Consider the following 16,280-nt stretch of genomic DNA (forward strand, 5'->3'; position numbering starts at 1 on the left):
AGAATCCACCTGCTGTTATCCACTACAGCACACTGGCTCTCAGAGTATATTGGTTGTTTCAAATCAAGGTCGATTGGAGAACACAAATTGTCCTGGTGGATGGTATCAACTGTTTATAAGACATCTGAGCAATGGTTGCCAACTCTGGGCCAGGAAATATCTGGAGATTTTGGAGAGGGAGCCTAAGGAAGGCCAGGTTTGAGGGTGGGCAGGGAACTCAGGGTATAATACCTTCCAAAGCCGCCATTTTCTGCAGGTGAACTTATCTCTGTTGTCTGGAGGACAGTTGTGATTCTGGGAGATTTCCACCTGGCAGATGGTAACCTTTGCATGCAAGCGCATCCTGTGTCTCACCTGGCACCTTAGGGCTCATGCGCCCCTTTGGATGGGGATACCTGATACAAGCAAGATGCATCCATTGTCTGCACTGAAATTTAACTTCTGGGGAGGGAGCTGAAGTTTGGAAGGTGACAAATGTCTCGAGCTAAGAATATCTGATCAAGGCTTCCCCCACAAGAAAAAACTGGCAGAAACTTTTGACCTTGAGGGTCAGAGACCAGAAAACAGGGGCTACCGTAAGGGCTGACAAGCTCCTTTCCCTTCCTCTCCCCGCAACAGACACCTTGTGAGGCAGGTGGGGCTGAGAGAGTTCTCAGAGAGCTGTGACTAGCCCAAGGTCACCCAGCAAGCTTCAAGTGTGGGAGTGGGGAAACAAACCCTGTTCACCGGATAAGATTCCGTCGTTCATGTGGAGGAGTGGGAAATCAAACCCGGTTCTCCAGATTAGAGGAACTACTCAATTCAGACTTGGACAGCAGCACCGAAGAGGGGGTCTGCTCAATCAACAGGGGTAGGAGAGGAGACCACAGGTGAGCTGAGAAAGCTAGCACCACAAGCCAGGTGTGAGTGGATTGGCTTGTTGGACTGCAAAGGCCATTTTTATCTCCCAGCTCGCACCTAGGTAGTAGAAAACATGCTTCCTCTCATGGACAGAAGGTAGGGTTATCAGCTGGAGATCTCCCACTATTACAATCGATATCCAGGTGACACTTCCTTCACTTCCCATTTTTGACCGGTTTGGAATGCAGACTCTATGGCAGTGGTGGCGAACCTTTGGCACTCCAGATGTCATGGACTACAATTGGCCCTGCTGGAAGGGGCTGATGGGAATTGTAGTCCATAACATCCGGAGTGCCAAAGGTTCGCCACCACGGCTCGATGGCATCATACCCAATTGAAGTCCTGCCCTTCTCAGGCTACACCCCTAAAATCTCCAGGTATTTCCCAATCCAGAGCTGGCAACCAAGAAATGTTCTATCACCGGGTGCCGACTTGTTCAGCCTGTATATTTGTTAATAAACAGGTAGCACAAGGACACCTTGAGCGTTCCCTGTTCTCTCCTCCTTCATCGCTTCCTCTGGGGAATGTCCATTTGAGAGACATCCAAAGCATTACACTCGATTTAGGAATGTGTAGCTGGCTCTTCCCTCCTTGTCGCCCAAGATGTTTGTTTCCTTCTGCATTTCCTGGTGAAACACTTCACGTTTCCTATTCATTCCTTTCTTCTGATCCACACAGATGGTTGCATTCATTCATTCATTCATTCATTCATTCATTCTTTCTTTCTTTCTTTCTCTCTCTCTCTCTCTCTCTCTCTCTCTCTCTCTTTTACTCCTGCCTCACAATTCTTCTCCATCATCATCTGCTAGTCCTTTTATTTCTAGTTAGATTAGAAGCCTGAGGGGAGACCCATCCAGCTGTTGTGCATTCTTTAGACACACACCCAGTGGTTAAGGTGGTTCACACTTCCTAAATATTATTTTCGCGTCACACTGAAAACCAGAAAAGTAATTACTTCTTTTAAAAGCAGTTTTAACTCGCTGCCTGTCCGGCTTCGTCATTCTGTCACGTTGTTATGAAAACAGAGAGACTACGAGGAGCAATGGGTCAAGGGGGTGACCCAACAATTTGGGGGGAATTTTTGGGATAGAAAAGCCACAGGGGAGGGGGAAGATGTATCCCCTTCTCAGCACCAAAGTTCTTATCCCAATAAGAGCTTTGAACTTTGGAAAACACTTCTTTTGCTCTTGCCGTGTGATATACTGAGACAAAAGATGTCAGAACTTTCAGTGTAAAATCCTGTACAGTATCACTAGGCTCCAAACTAAGACGTGCAAGAGCAACAGGGGAAAATATCCATTTATTGTACAGCTATCCCTTCCGCATTGCGACTTTTCCCATCACTGTTTTGATATCTCACAGGTTAGCATATGAAATTAAATGGGAATTTAGGGGGAGTTTTGCAGAAGTCACAGAAGACAACACGCAAAAGTCAGCAGAAGACACGGAAAAAGTTTAGAAACTCCGAAATGCATAAAATATTTGCATAGTATTGTACGTTATCAACATGTTTTATCTTTTAATACCATAAATATACGCAATTTCTTTTCTCAAGTTAAAATGGAAGAAAAAGAAAAATCCAGGCTTCTTCTCTGGTACGAAGGGAGGGCCAAAATTGTTTGCACAGGTTTCTAAATGGCGTCGGGTGTCGCACCCCCAACCCCTGCGATGGGTAAGGGATAACTGTACAGATTGCATCTCTGTTCAAAGCTACAGGTTCTGAACGTAGCATATCAGGCGTCCCCCAAGGAATAATCATGACAGAGTGGACTCATTCAGACGTGCAAAAAAGTTTGCTACTTACCTCTGGGTCCACCAGATTTTCTCGATGCTGGAAGAGAAATCTGCCAGCGGAACCCCCTCCCTGGCACCCGAGACCCAGTTGTTAAGCCAAAGGCTCCCCTCAATTTTCCTCCAGGCCAGATTGGCCAGGGATGCGGGAGGGTTTTTTGTTTTTTACCTTCGTCTGGGCATAGAGCAAAGGTCACTGCAGGGGCAGGAAGTGGGAGAAAAGGTCATTGTGAATTTCCTACGTCGTGCAGGGGGTTGGACTGGATGACCCTCGAGGTCCCTTCCCACTCTATCTTCTAGACCCTGGAAGTACAAGGTGTCCTGGATCTTTTACAACTGAGGTTGCCAACCCCCAGGCAAGGCCTGGAGGTCACCAGGAATGACAACTGGAGGGAATGGTGACTTTGGAGGGTTGACTCTATGGCATCGCAGCCCGGCTGAGCTCCCTCCCGTGCCCAAACTCTGCCCTCTCCAAACCTCCAGGAACTCTGCAACCTGTACCAGGCAGCTCCTTGGGCCCTTGATTCCCACAAAAGATAAACGCTTACCAGATGTCGTTGCCTTTGGTCTCCTGGAACTCTGGTGGGTCCTCCTGGCCACCGTTCACGGTGCTGCAGCAGCAGTCACAGCAGTAGTTGTCCCCACAGTAGCAGCCAACGCCCGAACCACAGCATCCTTTCCCCCAGCAGCACCAGGTGCACCAGATGATGCCACCGATGATGAGGGCCATGCCGAGGAGGCTGCAGAGGACTGAACCCCCGATCATCCAGGGGCTGCCGAGTCCTCCTGCAGGCAGAAAGCATTTCAGGCAACTCTGTCAACTCTGGGTATTATTATTATTATTATTATTATTATTATTATTATTATTATTATTATTATTATTATTATTATTATTATTATTATTATTATTATAAAACATCAGCTAAAAACATACATATAATTAAAACAGCAATCGTATCTTAGAGCATCGCCCACGCCCTTACGAAACCCTCCTAATGCGAAATAATGGGTCCTGATGGTATTAGGGCCCATGGGGGTAAAGAGGTCTGGGGAGTGGAACCTGAGGAGGGTGGGTTTTGGGGAGGGGAGGGTCTTCATTGGGGCACAATTAGGGTTGTCACCCTCCAGGTGGGACCTGGAGATCTCCCACTATTACAATTGATCGCCAGATGGCAAAGACCGATTCCGCTGCAGAAGATGGCTGCTTGGGAGGACGGACTTTATGGCATTATATTCTGCTGTAGCCCCACCCCTCCCCAAATCCACCCTTGCCAAAATCTCCAGGTATTTCCCGGCAACTCTACAGTCCGCCTTTCAAAATGGCCATTTTCTGCAGCAGAACTGATCTCTAATGCCCGGAGAGCATGTGCAGGAGGAGATCTCCAGCCACGCCCTGGAGGTTGGCGACCTTACTCGCATTCCCCTCCAGGCAAAAGCAGGCATTCTCTTGAGCACATACAGGAGCCTTGTTCTCAAGAGAGCAATTAGGGTTGCTGGCTCCGGATTGACAAACTCCTACAAGTATGCAATCTTTTTTTTTCTCAATTAAAATTTTAAATATGCATTTTAAGATAAAGAAATAGAATAACGCACAATAACAAAATATTGAGTTATTTGTGACAGCTTAGAGTTCCGCCACGTTCGAGTCCAGTAGAACTTTAGATTTTTGGTGCATAAGCTCTGGAGAGTCAAAACTCCCTTTGTTAGATCCCTGACTCTTGAAAGCTTATGCTCCGCAAATCTTGTTGATCTCTAAGGCACTACGGATCTCAAATCTAGCTGTTCTACTGCAAGATAACACAGCTGACCTCTGAAACTATCATTTAGAGTACCAGATCTATCTCACCCTTCCGCACATGCAGAATAATGCAATTTCAATCCACTTTCACGACTGTTTGAAAGTGGATTTTGCTGTTCCGCACAGTAAAATCCAGCTGCAAAGTGCATTGAAAGTGGATTGAAAGTCCATTATTCTGCATGTGCGGAAGGGACCTCAGTGTAAGAAAATAAGGCCTTTATCCTTCAAAATGTGGGTGTCCTTCTGGTGGGCACAAAGTTGCCGTCACATCCAGTTTCACCCTGATTCAAACAGTGCCAGATTGGGTCTGAGAAGACATGGGTTTGAGCCTTTGCAAATCAGCTATCATATTTACACAGCGGCCCTGAGGACGATCGCCCAAGCCCTTTCAGCCTCAGAAGGTTCTGAGGAAAAAATAAATAGTGGAAGAACCACGTAGCACCTTTGAAGGGAGCGGGAAAAGGTGGTTTCTGAGGAGAGGTTATCTGGAGTGAAAGAGAGGGAAGGCGGGGAAACAGCGGAGGCATTCCTTCTGCCTACGAGTTTTTCTGATGCGTTTTGATCAGTATCAGGACAAATGTAGTTTTCCAGCACCTCTTGGACAAACAAGTTTTGTATGTCGTTTTATAGCCCAACAAACTGAGCTTTTAGAATCTGTGAACTTAGGTCAAAGTGCAGGGCGAAAATATGTGAAAGCATAAATAGATTTTAAAAAATCTGAGCATTTGCCATGCTGGTAAATATTAAAAGGATCTGAACTAAACGATTTCTTTCTTTTGTCTTCCTTTGTATATCAAGGTTTGCTCCTGATAGTTAATGGATCGTTCCTTGGTTTGAATTAGCCAGAAAAGTGATTGACCAAGGACACAATCCCTTTCCGCACAACACAAATAAAACGTTTTCAGGCAGGAAATAAAACATTTCCTCCGTGGAGTTCCACATGGTTTTTAACACAAAACGTTTTGTTTCTAGCCTGAAAACATTTGATTTGTCAGCTGTTCCCTAGCGATTCTTTTTGTTAAATCGTCTTGAAAACGTTTTAATTTGCTGTGCAATCTCTTTAAAACGTTTCCCATGCCTCTCCGCAGTCCCCGGACTTCCTCATTGGCACCATTTTCTGAACTCTGAAGCTCCACTTCACACTTACGTGTAATGCTCTTGGCAGACCTATTTTCCACCATGAATTTGTCTATTCCTCCCCTCAAAGCCACCTAAAGTCGGTGATTTGCATCTTGTAGCAGTGAATTCCATAGGTTCATATGTGCTGGGTGAAACAGTACTGGTTTTAGCCCTGAATCTAGACATAGGATTTGGAGTGGGGAAAAAAATAATTCTATTCACTTTCTCCATGCCAGGCATACTTTTTGAAACTTTTATCATATGTGATATTTTTTCTCCAAACCAAAAAGCTCTAAACTCTTCAGCCTTCCTTCATTGGAAAGATGCTCCAACAGTTGATGATTTGTGCCTTTTCCATAAGAACATAAGAACATAAGAACTAGCCTTCTGGATCAGACCAGAGTCCATCTAGTCCAGCACTCTGCCACTCGCAGTGGCCCACCAGGTGCCTTTGGGAGCTCACGTGCAGGAGGTGAAAGCAATGGCCTTCTGCTGCTGCTGCTCCTGATCACCTGGTCTGCTAAGGCATTTGCAATCTGAGATCAAGGAGGATCGAGATTGGTAGCCATAGATCGACTTCTCCTCCATAAATCTGTCCGAGCCCTTTTTAAAGCTATCCAGGTTAGTGGCCATCACCACCTCCTGTGGCAGCATATTCCACACGTTGCGTGAAGAAGCGTTTCCTTTTATTAGCCCAAATTCTTCCCCCCAGAATTTTCAATGTATGCCCCCTGGTTCTAGTATTGTGAGAAAGAGAGAAAAATTTCTCTCTGTCAACATTTTCTACCCCATGCATTATTTTATAGACTTCAATCATATCCCCCCTCAGACGTCTCCTCTCAAACTAAAGAGTCCCAAACGCTGCAGCCTCTCCTCATAAGGTTCCAGCACTACAACGCTCTTTTTCAGGTGGAGGGATCAGAACTGTACATATGATATATGCTAAATACGGCATAGATCCAGAGCAAGAGCGAGGGGGAACTGCGCCCCCGCCACACCCCCGCCCCAGGATGCCCCTGCCACCCCCATGCCACGCCACCCCCACGCCCCCTCACTGGGACGCGCCCGGGGCAAGACACCCCCACCGTATCCCCTGGGCACTACGCCACTGCATGGCTCTAGATAAGGGCCTTTCTATATTGTCTACAATAATCCTTATCCTAAAACACTCGAAAGTGGAAATCTGCCTTTTTTCAACAGAAACGGAGCATTAGGACTTATCTCCTACAATTTTGTCAGAATTCTCTGGTTTTCAGTGTTTAAAACAGAATCTTCGTGTCTGCCACACTTACCGCCCATGACAATGTCCACGGAGCAATAGGCCACGCCCACGTTGTTACCCACGCTGCACTGGTAGGTACCCACATGTTCGTCACCCAAGTCGTAGATATGAAGGTCACCAGGCACAGATCCTATTTGGCAGAAAGGGAGAGTGTTGGGACCGGTCGGAGGGCTTTTGCCACCCGAGGCGAGCTGTTGGTAGTCTCTCCTGTTCCAGCAAACATCTTTTGATATCCCATCACCCGCCCTGCCCTCCAGAACCCAGACAACTGCTTAAGTCTGCCTAATGGGCTGGCCATATTTGGAGCAGGTTAAGCATTGGCAGCTAGCTTCTGGTTTTCAAAAATCTCAGCACCATAGGATGAATGTCTCTGGATATCTACACGATTCATGGAAATTTTGTTATGGAGAAGCCTGCAGTGTATAGTTGCCGTGCAGAGGGAGGGCAATAGGGGGCAAAGAGGCATGGGAGAATTTTTTTAAAAAAAATACTGCCTCACATATTTACTAGAAGTTTCTATAGGAAGTGACGAAGGTTAGTTTAGGACATCCCTGCAAACTCTACCATTTCTGGCTGTTATTAGATAGGGTTGCCAGATGTCCAGTATTGCACTGAACAGTTTGATATTTCCACAGACTTTTAGGGGGGAAAAACTTGAGAGGTGAGAGAATAGGAAAACAGGCTGGAGAGAGGGGGTGTTAAAAAAATCCTCCCCCAATATCATGGCCAGTGGTGGGATCCAAAAATTTTAGTAACAGGTTGCCATGGTGGTGGGATTCAAACTGTGGCGTAGCGCCAGTGGGGTTGGGTGGGGCACGACGGGGGCGTGACCGGGCATTCCGGGGGCGGGGCATTCCTGGGCGGGGCTGTGGCAAGGACGCAGCCACTGCGCCGGTCCTTGGGTGGGAAACGAATGCACGCAGGCGCAGGCTGCCACGCACGCCGGTGCACCTCCTGCTAGACTGCTTCAAGTTCTGCGCGCTACTGCTGAGAGGAGGGGCGTAACTAAGGCAAAAATCACTTGGCAAAATCGCCAATTAGTAACCCCCTCTCGGCACACACAAATAATTAGTAACCTACTCTCGGGAACCCGTGAGAACCTGCTGGATCCCACCTCTGATCATGGCCCTAGTTCAAACTCCCTCCACAATTACAGCTTTAAAGATCCATGGAAGCTCCTGATCACATGTTTCAGTTGGGCCTAAAACTATGAGCTGGCATTCAGGGGCAGAGCACTCACTGGGACAGGTGGGGTCACATGTCCCCGGGCGCACCCCAGCTGGTCATGTGGGGAAGCGGAGAATTGCCCCCCCCAACCCCTCCCCTCAGCCCCACCCCCATCAGGCTGATCCTTTGAAGCAGGAGCAGCCTGGCTGGGCCACCGCTGGGCACACCTCGGCCGGCCCCACCAGACTGCTCCTTCAGCTCTGCTGGTTGAAGGAGCAGCCTGGCAGGGCCAGGCGGAGGGGCAGCCCATGGCAGGCTCCCAATGGCTAAGGTTAAGTGGGGCACGGGGAGTGTGCAGGGAGGCCCCCAAAGAAGGTGTTGCCCCCCAGGTGCAATTCCCCCCCATGCCTCTGCTCGCGTTATTTAGTGGTGAGAGAAATGCACTCTGCACACGCCTAGTGGCATTTAGAATTTTCCTGGCAGTCCAGGGAGAAACTAAAACCTTGTTCTCCTATCTACTGCCTCTGCTGTACAAGAAATTAAAAGATAATTTTGAGGAGCCACAAATGCCTTCTGGAGGGTTCCGTCTGAAGGGCAGTTCTGCCAGGGATACTTAAAAGATATCTGAAGACAGTTCAGAGACAGCTAGTTATTTTCTTCACCTTGACTAAACAGAAGTCTAAGGGAAAACCTACATTCAGATTTATACCACTTTAGCTATCAAGGCATTTCCTAAGAACTGAAGACAAGGAGGAGGAGGAGGAGGAGGAGGAGGAGGAGGATTTTATACCCCACTTTTCTCAACCTTTAAGGAGACCCAGTGCAGCTTACAAGTGCCTTCCCATCTTCTCTCCACTTACACTTTGTAAGGTAGGTGGGGCTGAGAGAATCCTGAGAGAACTATGACTAGTCCAAGATCCCCAGCAGGCTTCATGTGGAGGATAAGGGAAACAAACCTGGTTCACCAGATTAGAGTCTGACACTCATGCAGAGGAGCAGAGATTTTCTGCCCCCATGTGTACCCAATGGCATGCGCCCGGGGCACGGCACCCCCACCCCAGTCCCATGGCAGCTACGCCACTGGTCCTTGCAGAATGCAATTGCCAAGAGCAGTTAAACTGAAAACACACAGGGTATAGGAGTTAGTGTCCATCTAATATGTGAAAGATCCGGGTTCCAATCCTCACCCTGCCACTGAAACTTGCTGGATGGCTTTGGGCCAGTCACAGGCTCCTCAGGGAGAAAGCCTAGGTAGGCCTACTCAGAAGTAAGTTCCAGAATTAAGAGTATGTGGGGGAGGATTGATAAAAACCCAGTTTGGGGGAAATAACATGAGGCAGACTCGTTTTAGGGGTGCGATCTGTGCAGAGTACCCCCCAAAATGGATTTTCCCCCATTCTAAGCCTGTGTTGAAAGGCCTGTGCAGTGGGCGTGTGCCAAGAGCCAAGCCACCTGTTTCTCACAGTGGCCAGTCAGGAAGCTCCAGGAAACCCACCCGCAGGGCATGAACACAACAGCACCCCCCAATTTGCGTGCAGAAGCTGACATTCAGAGATAGAATGCCTCTGAAGATGGAAGTTCCAGTAGGCTATCATGGCTAATAGCAAGAAGAAGAAGAAGAAGAAGAAGAAGAAGAAGAAGAAGAAGAAGAAGAAGAAGAAGAAGAAGAAGAAGAAGAAGAAGAAGAAGAAGAAGAAGAAGAAGAAGAAGAAGAAGAAGAAGAACAAGAACAAGAACAAGAACAAGAACAAGAAGAAGAACAAGAAGAAGAACAAGAACAAGAACAAGAACAAGAAGAACAAGAACAAGAACAAGAACAAGAAGAACAAGAACAAGAACAAGAACAAGAAGAAGAAGAAGAAGAAGAAGAAGAAGAACAAGAAGAACAAGAAGAACAAGAAGAAGAACAAGAACAAGAACAAGAAGAACAAGAAGAAGAACAAGAACAAGAAGAACAAGAACAAGAAGAACAAGAACAAGAACAAGAAGAACAAGAAGAACAAGAAGAACAAGAAGAACAAGAACAAGAACAAGAACAAGAAGAACAAGAAGAAGAGTTTAGATTTATACCCTGCCTTTCTCTCCTGTAAGAAATCTTGGGGCAGATTACAAGCTCCTTTTCCCTCCGCCTCCCCACAGCAGACACCTTGTGAGGCAGGTGGGGCTGAGAGAGTTGGAAGAGAACTGTGACTGGCCCAAGATCACCCTGAAGGTTTCATGTGGAGGAGTTGGGAACAAATCCAGTCCACCAGATAAGAGTCCACAGCTCATGTGGAGGAGTGGGGAATCAAACCTGTTTCTCCAGATCAGAGTCTCCCACTCTCAGCCATTACACCACGCCGACTTCCGTCATAAATTTACCCAATTCCTTTTTTTAAAACTAAGCCACTGATTCCATCAACATCTTGTGGTGGTGAGTTCCACAAGTATAAATGTGCATCACTGCTCTGTTCTTCCCTCCAAAGAATGTCCTTTTGCTTCCCTAGGCCTAGGACCTTTGCCACTTACCCATATTTCCAGGTATCCAATCTCTGAAGCCTGGCCCGTGCGTCATGGACCAACGGTACGTGAGGGGTGGGGAGCCTGCAGACGCCATGCACCGCAAAGTGATGTCATTCCCATAATCCATATCACCAATTATCCAACACTGAGGAATTGCTGGCCTTTCTAGTTGGGGGTGATGAAAACAAGAAACTAGTGTCAAAAAAAGTTTTTATGTCTGAGAGAGATACCTGCTGTTACAACTCCCCCGGCCCACTTCCAGAACTGCAACCGGAGATCAGCAGCTTGCTTCTCTCTTCTCACCCCAAAACTCCTCGACTGATTCCTCTCATGAGAAAACTTGCATAAAAGTGATCTGCTAGTCTGGGGTTGACTGAGTAAGACTGACCATTCTGGTCTGGGAACGTCTTAGGGATATGGAGGGTGGTGTGGAGCTGTCAAATGTGGCTGACAACTGCGGGAGGTTTCAGGGATAGGACATGGGGGCTGCATGGTTGTCTGCACCACCCCATCCCTTCCAATTAAAACTAGGAAGTGACACAGGGTAGCTCTATGAATCAACAGAAAATTTATGGTAAAACCATAGAGTTTCTGGAAATGCCTAGAGTTACCTTCCTTCACTTCCCAATTTCCCCTGGAAGTGTGGTTGGTGTTGAGTTTTTAAAATTTTTCTCCGGCATCCATTCTGAACACAAGCAAGCAACTATTTGCTTCTTTCCCTTCTCTCTCCACTCCACCCCCAGCAAGGCTGATTTGGAGAATTGGATGAGGAATAGGATTATTCTTCCTGATTTGGGGAATGGGATTCACCCTCTCTGACCCAGCACTGTAGCCCCAATCTAGGGCTGTCTCTGCATGGTCGAAATATCCTGGATTGAGCAAGAAAAATATAGCTGTGCAGCCGAGAATTCTGCACAGCTCCCGATGCTAAGGCGGGCCTTTCCCAGTGTTGCCCCGTGATATTTCCCTTACCCCGGGATTTTCAAAAATTGCAAGTTTGGAGGTTCTTTTTAAAAATCCCCATGTAACCCTGCTTGTGCCTGCTACCATGCAAAAACCAATCAGGAGCAGGACCGGCTTATTTTTCCCACCCAGCCGCCTGATCTCCCCGCCTGACATTCCTTCAAGCTGCCTCTCAAAAACAACAGCCAAAAAGAACGCAGGCACTGGGCATACTCAGAGATGCTTGCAGCGGCCACTCAAAAACAACAGCCAATTGGAATGTGGGACACCAAACATGCTCAGTTATGCTTCCGAAGTAAATACAAAAGTCCCAGGCTTGTGCAAAAGAAACTGGAGTATTTCCTCCCAGTTTTCAATGGATTCCTTCAAAAAGTGAGCAACCATGCGGATAAAGTGAACCCAGGTTTTTTTTTAAAAGGTGGTGCACAGGTATAATTTTGCCATGCGGAAACGACCCAGCACTCCCTGTATCCATGGCAGCTGATTTTTCAACAGTACATTACCCATTAGTGGTAGAAAGTACTGTCAAGTTGCAAACAGCTGATGACAACACAGGTGTTTTGCCATTGCCTGCCTCTGCCTAGCGACAAGTACCAACCAGGACTGACCCTGTTTAGCTTCTGAGATCTGACAAGATTAGGCTAGCCTGGGCAATCCAGTTGAAGGCAAGAAATGGGCTGAGGTGGTTTGCCATTGCCTGCCTCTGCAAAACAACTCTGAACTTCAGCCTCCCATTCAAGTACTGAGCAGGGCTGACCCTGAAGGTTTCCAAGGCAAGAGAGTAACAGAGGTGGTTTGCCACTGTCTGCTTCTGCGTAGTGACCCTGGACCTCTTTGGTGGTCTCCTGTTCAAGAAATAATAAGGGCCAGGCAGCCCTGCTTAGCTTTAATGCTCTGATAAAATGAGCCTAATCGAGCCATCCAGGTCAGGGCAATTCAGCTGCAAATGCCAGAGCAAGTGGGGGCCTTTGGCCCTCAACATTTGCTGAACCGAAGGGGGCCACCACCTCACACACCCTGCAAAAATGATTTCACCTTGTACAGCAATGGTCACTTTGTGGGTGGCCTCTGTGGTTTTCTTCACTGTGCATTCGTACGTGGCTGAGTCGGTGATCCTCACATCGCGCAACTGCATGGAAGCATCGTATAGGCTGGGGTCGGCAGAGGTGAACCCAACCCTTTGCTGGAGATCAGGAGGTCCGGGGCGGATGATCTGGTGGTCATGGTAACTCAGGAGCTTGTGGGGACAAGGAGGTGCAGATGAAGGGGGGGGGAGAAATTAAATGAACTATAAATGCACTTGAATTAAAGTACCACGTTCAGTAATGCACAAAACAGTGGCTTTGACAAAGGAAGCAATGTAAAAATGAATGATAATCCTCATGTTCGTTTGGGACTATATTCAAATGCGGAAGCATACAATTTTCTGAACCGCTGTACCTCAACTGACCATACCAACATCTGTATCTGAGACAGACGATATTCAAGTCCAGCTGCCCTTTATCGACCAAGATGATATAAGCTTTCAAGAGACAAAGCTCCCTTCATCAGATACGAGTAGGAATGGGCATGCCTGTGCCCTTATATCCCAGTCAGAAGATGGGAGGGGGATATAAGAGCTTTTGGTCTTCAGGGAAAGGGGAGAAGAGGTGGTAGAAAAGGCGAGAAGGATTCATTGATGCCGTCTATTAATCTAACGTTATTGTAATATTTTGTTAACTGGTTTCAAAAGTTTTAAATTAGGATTTATATTTTAAAGTTATTGCATGTTTTAAATTATGCTGTAACCTGCCCAGAGTCCTTCAGGGATGGGGCGGGATATAAATCCAAACAAATAGACAAATAAATAAATTCTTTGTATCTGAGGCTCATTCCGCACATGCAGAATAATGCACTTTCAAACTGCTTTCAGTGCTCCTTGAAGCTGTGCGGAATAGCAAAATCCACTTGCAAACAGTTGTGAAAGTGGTTTGAAAACGCATTATTTTTGTGTGTGCGGAAGGGGCCTGACACTCAAAAGCTCATGCCCTGGCAACCTTGTGAGTCTTCACAGTAGTACTAGACTTGAATAATTTACACTTCTGTGGCAGACCAACATAGCTATCCCTACCTGAACCGACTATAGATGTGGAAATTTTACTGAATTCCTCTTTCACTTGGTTCTGTCTTTTTCTCTTGAGGCAAACCATCTAAATATCCGGCTTATAAAAGCTTTACAAGCATCGCAGGATATCTGCCAAGAAACCTCTGCCGAACACGTTAAGAAAATCATTCACTGTATCTCTAAGGGCCTTTCCCCACTTTTGTCCTTCCCCTCTATGCCGCGTGCTGCTCTCAGCGCGCAGCATCCCAGGCACTCGCCCGGGGCGCGACAGCAGCAGCTTCGGGGCGGCTGCGCTGTCACCACCCCTCTCAGTGGGGAGTGCCGGGGGACCCCGCGCTACTCTCCTCGAGTAGCGCGGGGCTTAAGGGAAGTGGGGAAAGGCCCTAAGATTTGAAAGTGCAATTTTCTGCTCAAAGAAAACTTGAGCAGCCCCCTCCCTCCCTCCCCTCCCTTGCATGCCACCCCTCACTCCCTCCCCTCCCCTTCCTCACTGAAGGCCATCCACCCCATGCAGACTAAAATGGCTGAGAGCCCCTTCCGCACATGCAGAATAATGCACTTTCAATCCGCTTTCACAATTGTTTGCAAGTGGATTTGGCTATTCCGCACAGTAAAATCCAGCTGCAAAGTGCATGGAAAGTGGATTGAAAGTGCATTATTCCGCATGTGTGGAAGGGGCCTGAAGTTTTTCAAATGACAGTTAACATCAGAATGAAGAGTTGGTGATTGCTCCAGGGTCTCCAGTGATGAAAGGTCTTTTCCAACATCTCCTTTAATTGCAGATGCCACAAACCAAACCTGGTAACTTTGGCAAGCAAAGCAGACATTTCACCACTCCCAAATTTAAGCTGGTGTCTCCTTGAAACGTGCTGTATTGATGAGTTGTGGCCTAGGGTTGCCAATTTCCAGATGGGGCCTGGAGATTTCCCAGAAATGAAACTGATCTCCATACTACAGAAATCTGGATGGCGGCTTCTGGAGATGGATTCCATTGCTCCCTTCCCCAAACTTCATCCCACCCAAGTTTTGCCCCTAAAGCTCCAGGAATTTCCAGAGCTGGAGTTGGCCAACTTTCCACGGCTCCTCCAGAAAGCATTTTGCCTGAGAAACAGGCAAACACCAGGAAGCCAATGTGTGGAATTTGAACTCGCTCCTCACTTTGGAAACCAGAATACTGCAAAATCCTTGCCATGAACTGTCCAGTCATCTTGGCGTGGCACCAAACAGCTCCAGAGGTCATCAGCCCATGACTGCAGCTGAAACACACAAACTTACTGGGTTTGTCTGAGGATACTGTCCGGGTTTCACCTGCCTCCACTGGATATTCCAAGCGCTGTCGGGGGTGTTGTCTTCGGGGTCCGTTGAAAAGGGGCAGCCCAGTTTGACGGACTCTCCCTTGGGCAGGTAGATGATCTTCGATCCATCCTCAGTGATCCTCACGGCAGAACTCAGACCTAAAATGAGACCCATCAGAGCACCATAAGACAGGCTTCTCCAAGGGAAAGAAGTCCCAAACCACAATGCGTTGAGGTGTTATTGGTGTCCCCAACAGATGGGTCCTGGACATCTCCCAGAACCTCAACTGATCTCCAGACTACACAGAAAATGGAGCGTAGCCTCTGTGCCATAATACATTGTTGTGGTCTCCCCCCTCCTCAAACCCCACCTTCCCCAAGCTCCACCCCCCAAAATCTCCAGGGTTGATGGGTATTGTAGTTTTCGAAGCATTCTAATGCATAGGTGTCAAACTCGCGCCCCTCCAGATGTTATGGACTACAGTTCCCATCATCCCCTAGGAGATGATGGGAGCTGTAGTCCATAACATCTGGAGGGCCGCAAGTTTGACACCTATGTTCTAATGCAATTGGGGAGGCTGGGGGGGGGGAGGGGCTACCAAATGCTTCAGCCACAAATTGTGCCAGGGAGGTCCCATGTGCAAAGGCACCCCCCCCCCAAATACCATGTAAATCCCTCCCCTTTAGACAGGCAAGGTTTGTGGCTCCGGCTTGGAAAAATTCCTAAAGAGTTGGAGGCAGAGCTGGGGAGGGCATTTGTGGAGGAGAGACAGCTCTGCAAAGATGTGATGCAACAGAGTTCTATTTTTCTATTCCTATTTCCATTTATTACCCGCCCTTTACCACAGTCTCAGGGCGGGTTACGATAAAATATGCCACAACATTAAAATCGTGTCAGTAAAACACTACAAAACCCTATTCTAAAAGCACCATTCTAAGAAACACAATAAAAACACAATAAAAGCACACATCCTAAAACAGACATCAAAAACACAAGGAAAAAAACAAGAAAACCCCATTCTAAAAACCTGGATCTAAAATCTTCCACATCTCTCTCTCACACACACGCACACACACACACACACGCACACAGAGGCTCCAAAGCTATTGTTTTTTTCAGGGAAGGAAACCTAATCTCTCCATCCATCCATCCATCCATCCATCCATCCATCCATCCATCCATCCATCCATCCATCCATCCATCCATTATATTTATACCCCACCCTTCCCGGCCAAGGCCAGATTCAGTGTGGCTTACCTAAGAATTAAGAACATTAAAATTCAATAAAAAATAAAATATTTCCCCAAAATCTGAAATACATAAGATGGCACCTAATAGAAGACCTAAGACCCCAAACA

The 16,280-nt window shown here is 47.3% G+C and overlaps 1 protein-coding gene across 1 annotated transcript in view; it reads right to left on the reverse strand.

Moving 5' to 3' along the window:
* Nucleotides 1–2,531: 2,531 nt before the first annotated feature.
* Nucleotides 2,532–16,280, reverse strand: part of LOC125436769 (V-set and immunoglobulin domain-containing protein 8-like) — a 32,977-nt gene continuing 19,228 nt past the window's right edge. The window contains exons 4-10 of the mRNA XM_048504047.1: nucleotides 14,902–15,080; nucleotides 12,558–12,759; nucleotides 10,566–10,724; nucleotides 6,901–7,020; nucleotides 3,240–3,477; nucleotides 2,705–2,764; nucleotides 2,532–2,610 (exon numbers count right to left, since the gene is read on the reverse strand). Of these exons, the coding sequence (XP_048360004.1) occupies nucleotides 2,532–2,610; nucleotides 2,705–2,764; nucleotides 3,240–3,477; nucleotides 6,901–7,020; nucleotides 10,566–10,724; nucleotides 12,558–12,759; nucleotides 14,902–15,080 (1,037 nt within the window). The remainder of the gene's footprint in view (nucleotides 2,611–2,704; nucleotides 2,765–3,239; nucleotides 3,478–6,900; nucleotides 7,021–10,565; nucleotides 10,725–12,557; nucleotides 12,760–14,901; nucleotides 15,081–16,280) is intronic.

The sequence above is a fragment of the Sphaerodactylus townsendi genome, linkage group LG01 (genome assembly GCF_021028975.2).
Source record: "Sphaerodactylus townsendi isolate TG3544 linkage group LG01, MPM_Stown_v2.3, whole genome shotgun sequence".
Taxonomy (NCBI): domain Eukaryota; kingdom Metazoa; phylum Chordata; class Lepidosauria; order Squamata; family Sphaerodactylidae; genus Sphaerodactylus; species Sphaerodactylus townsendi.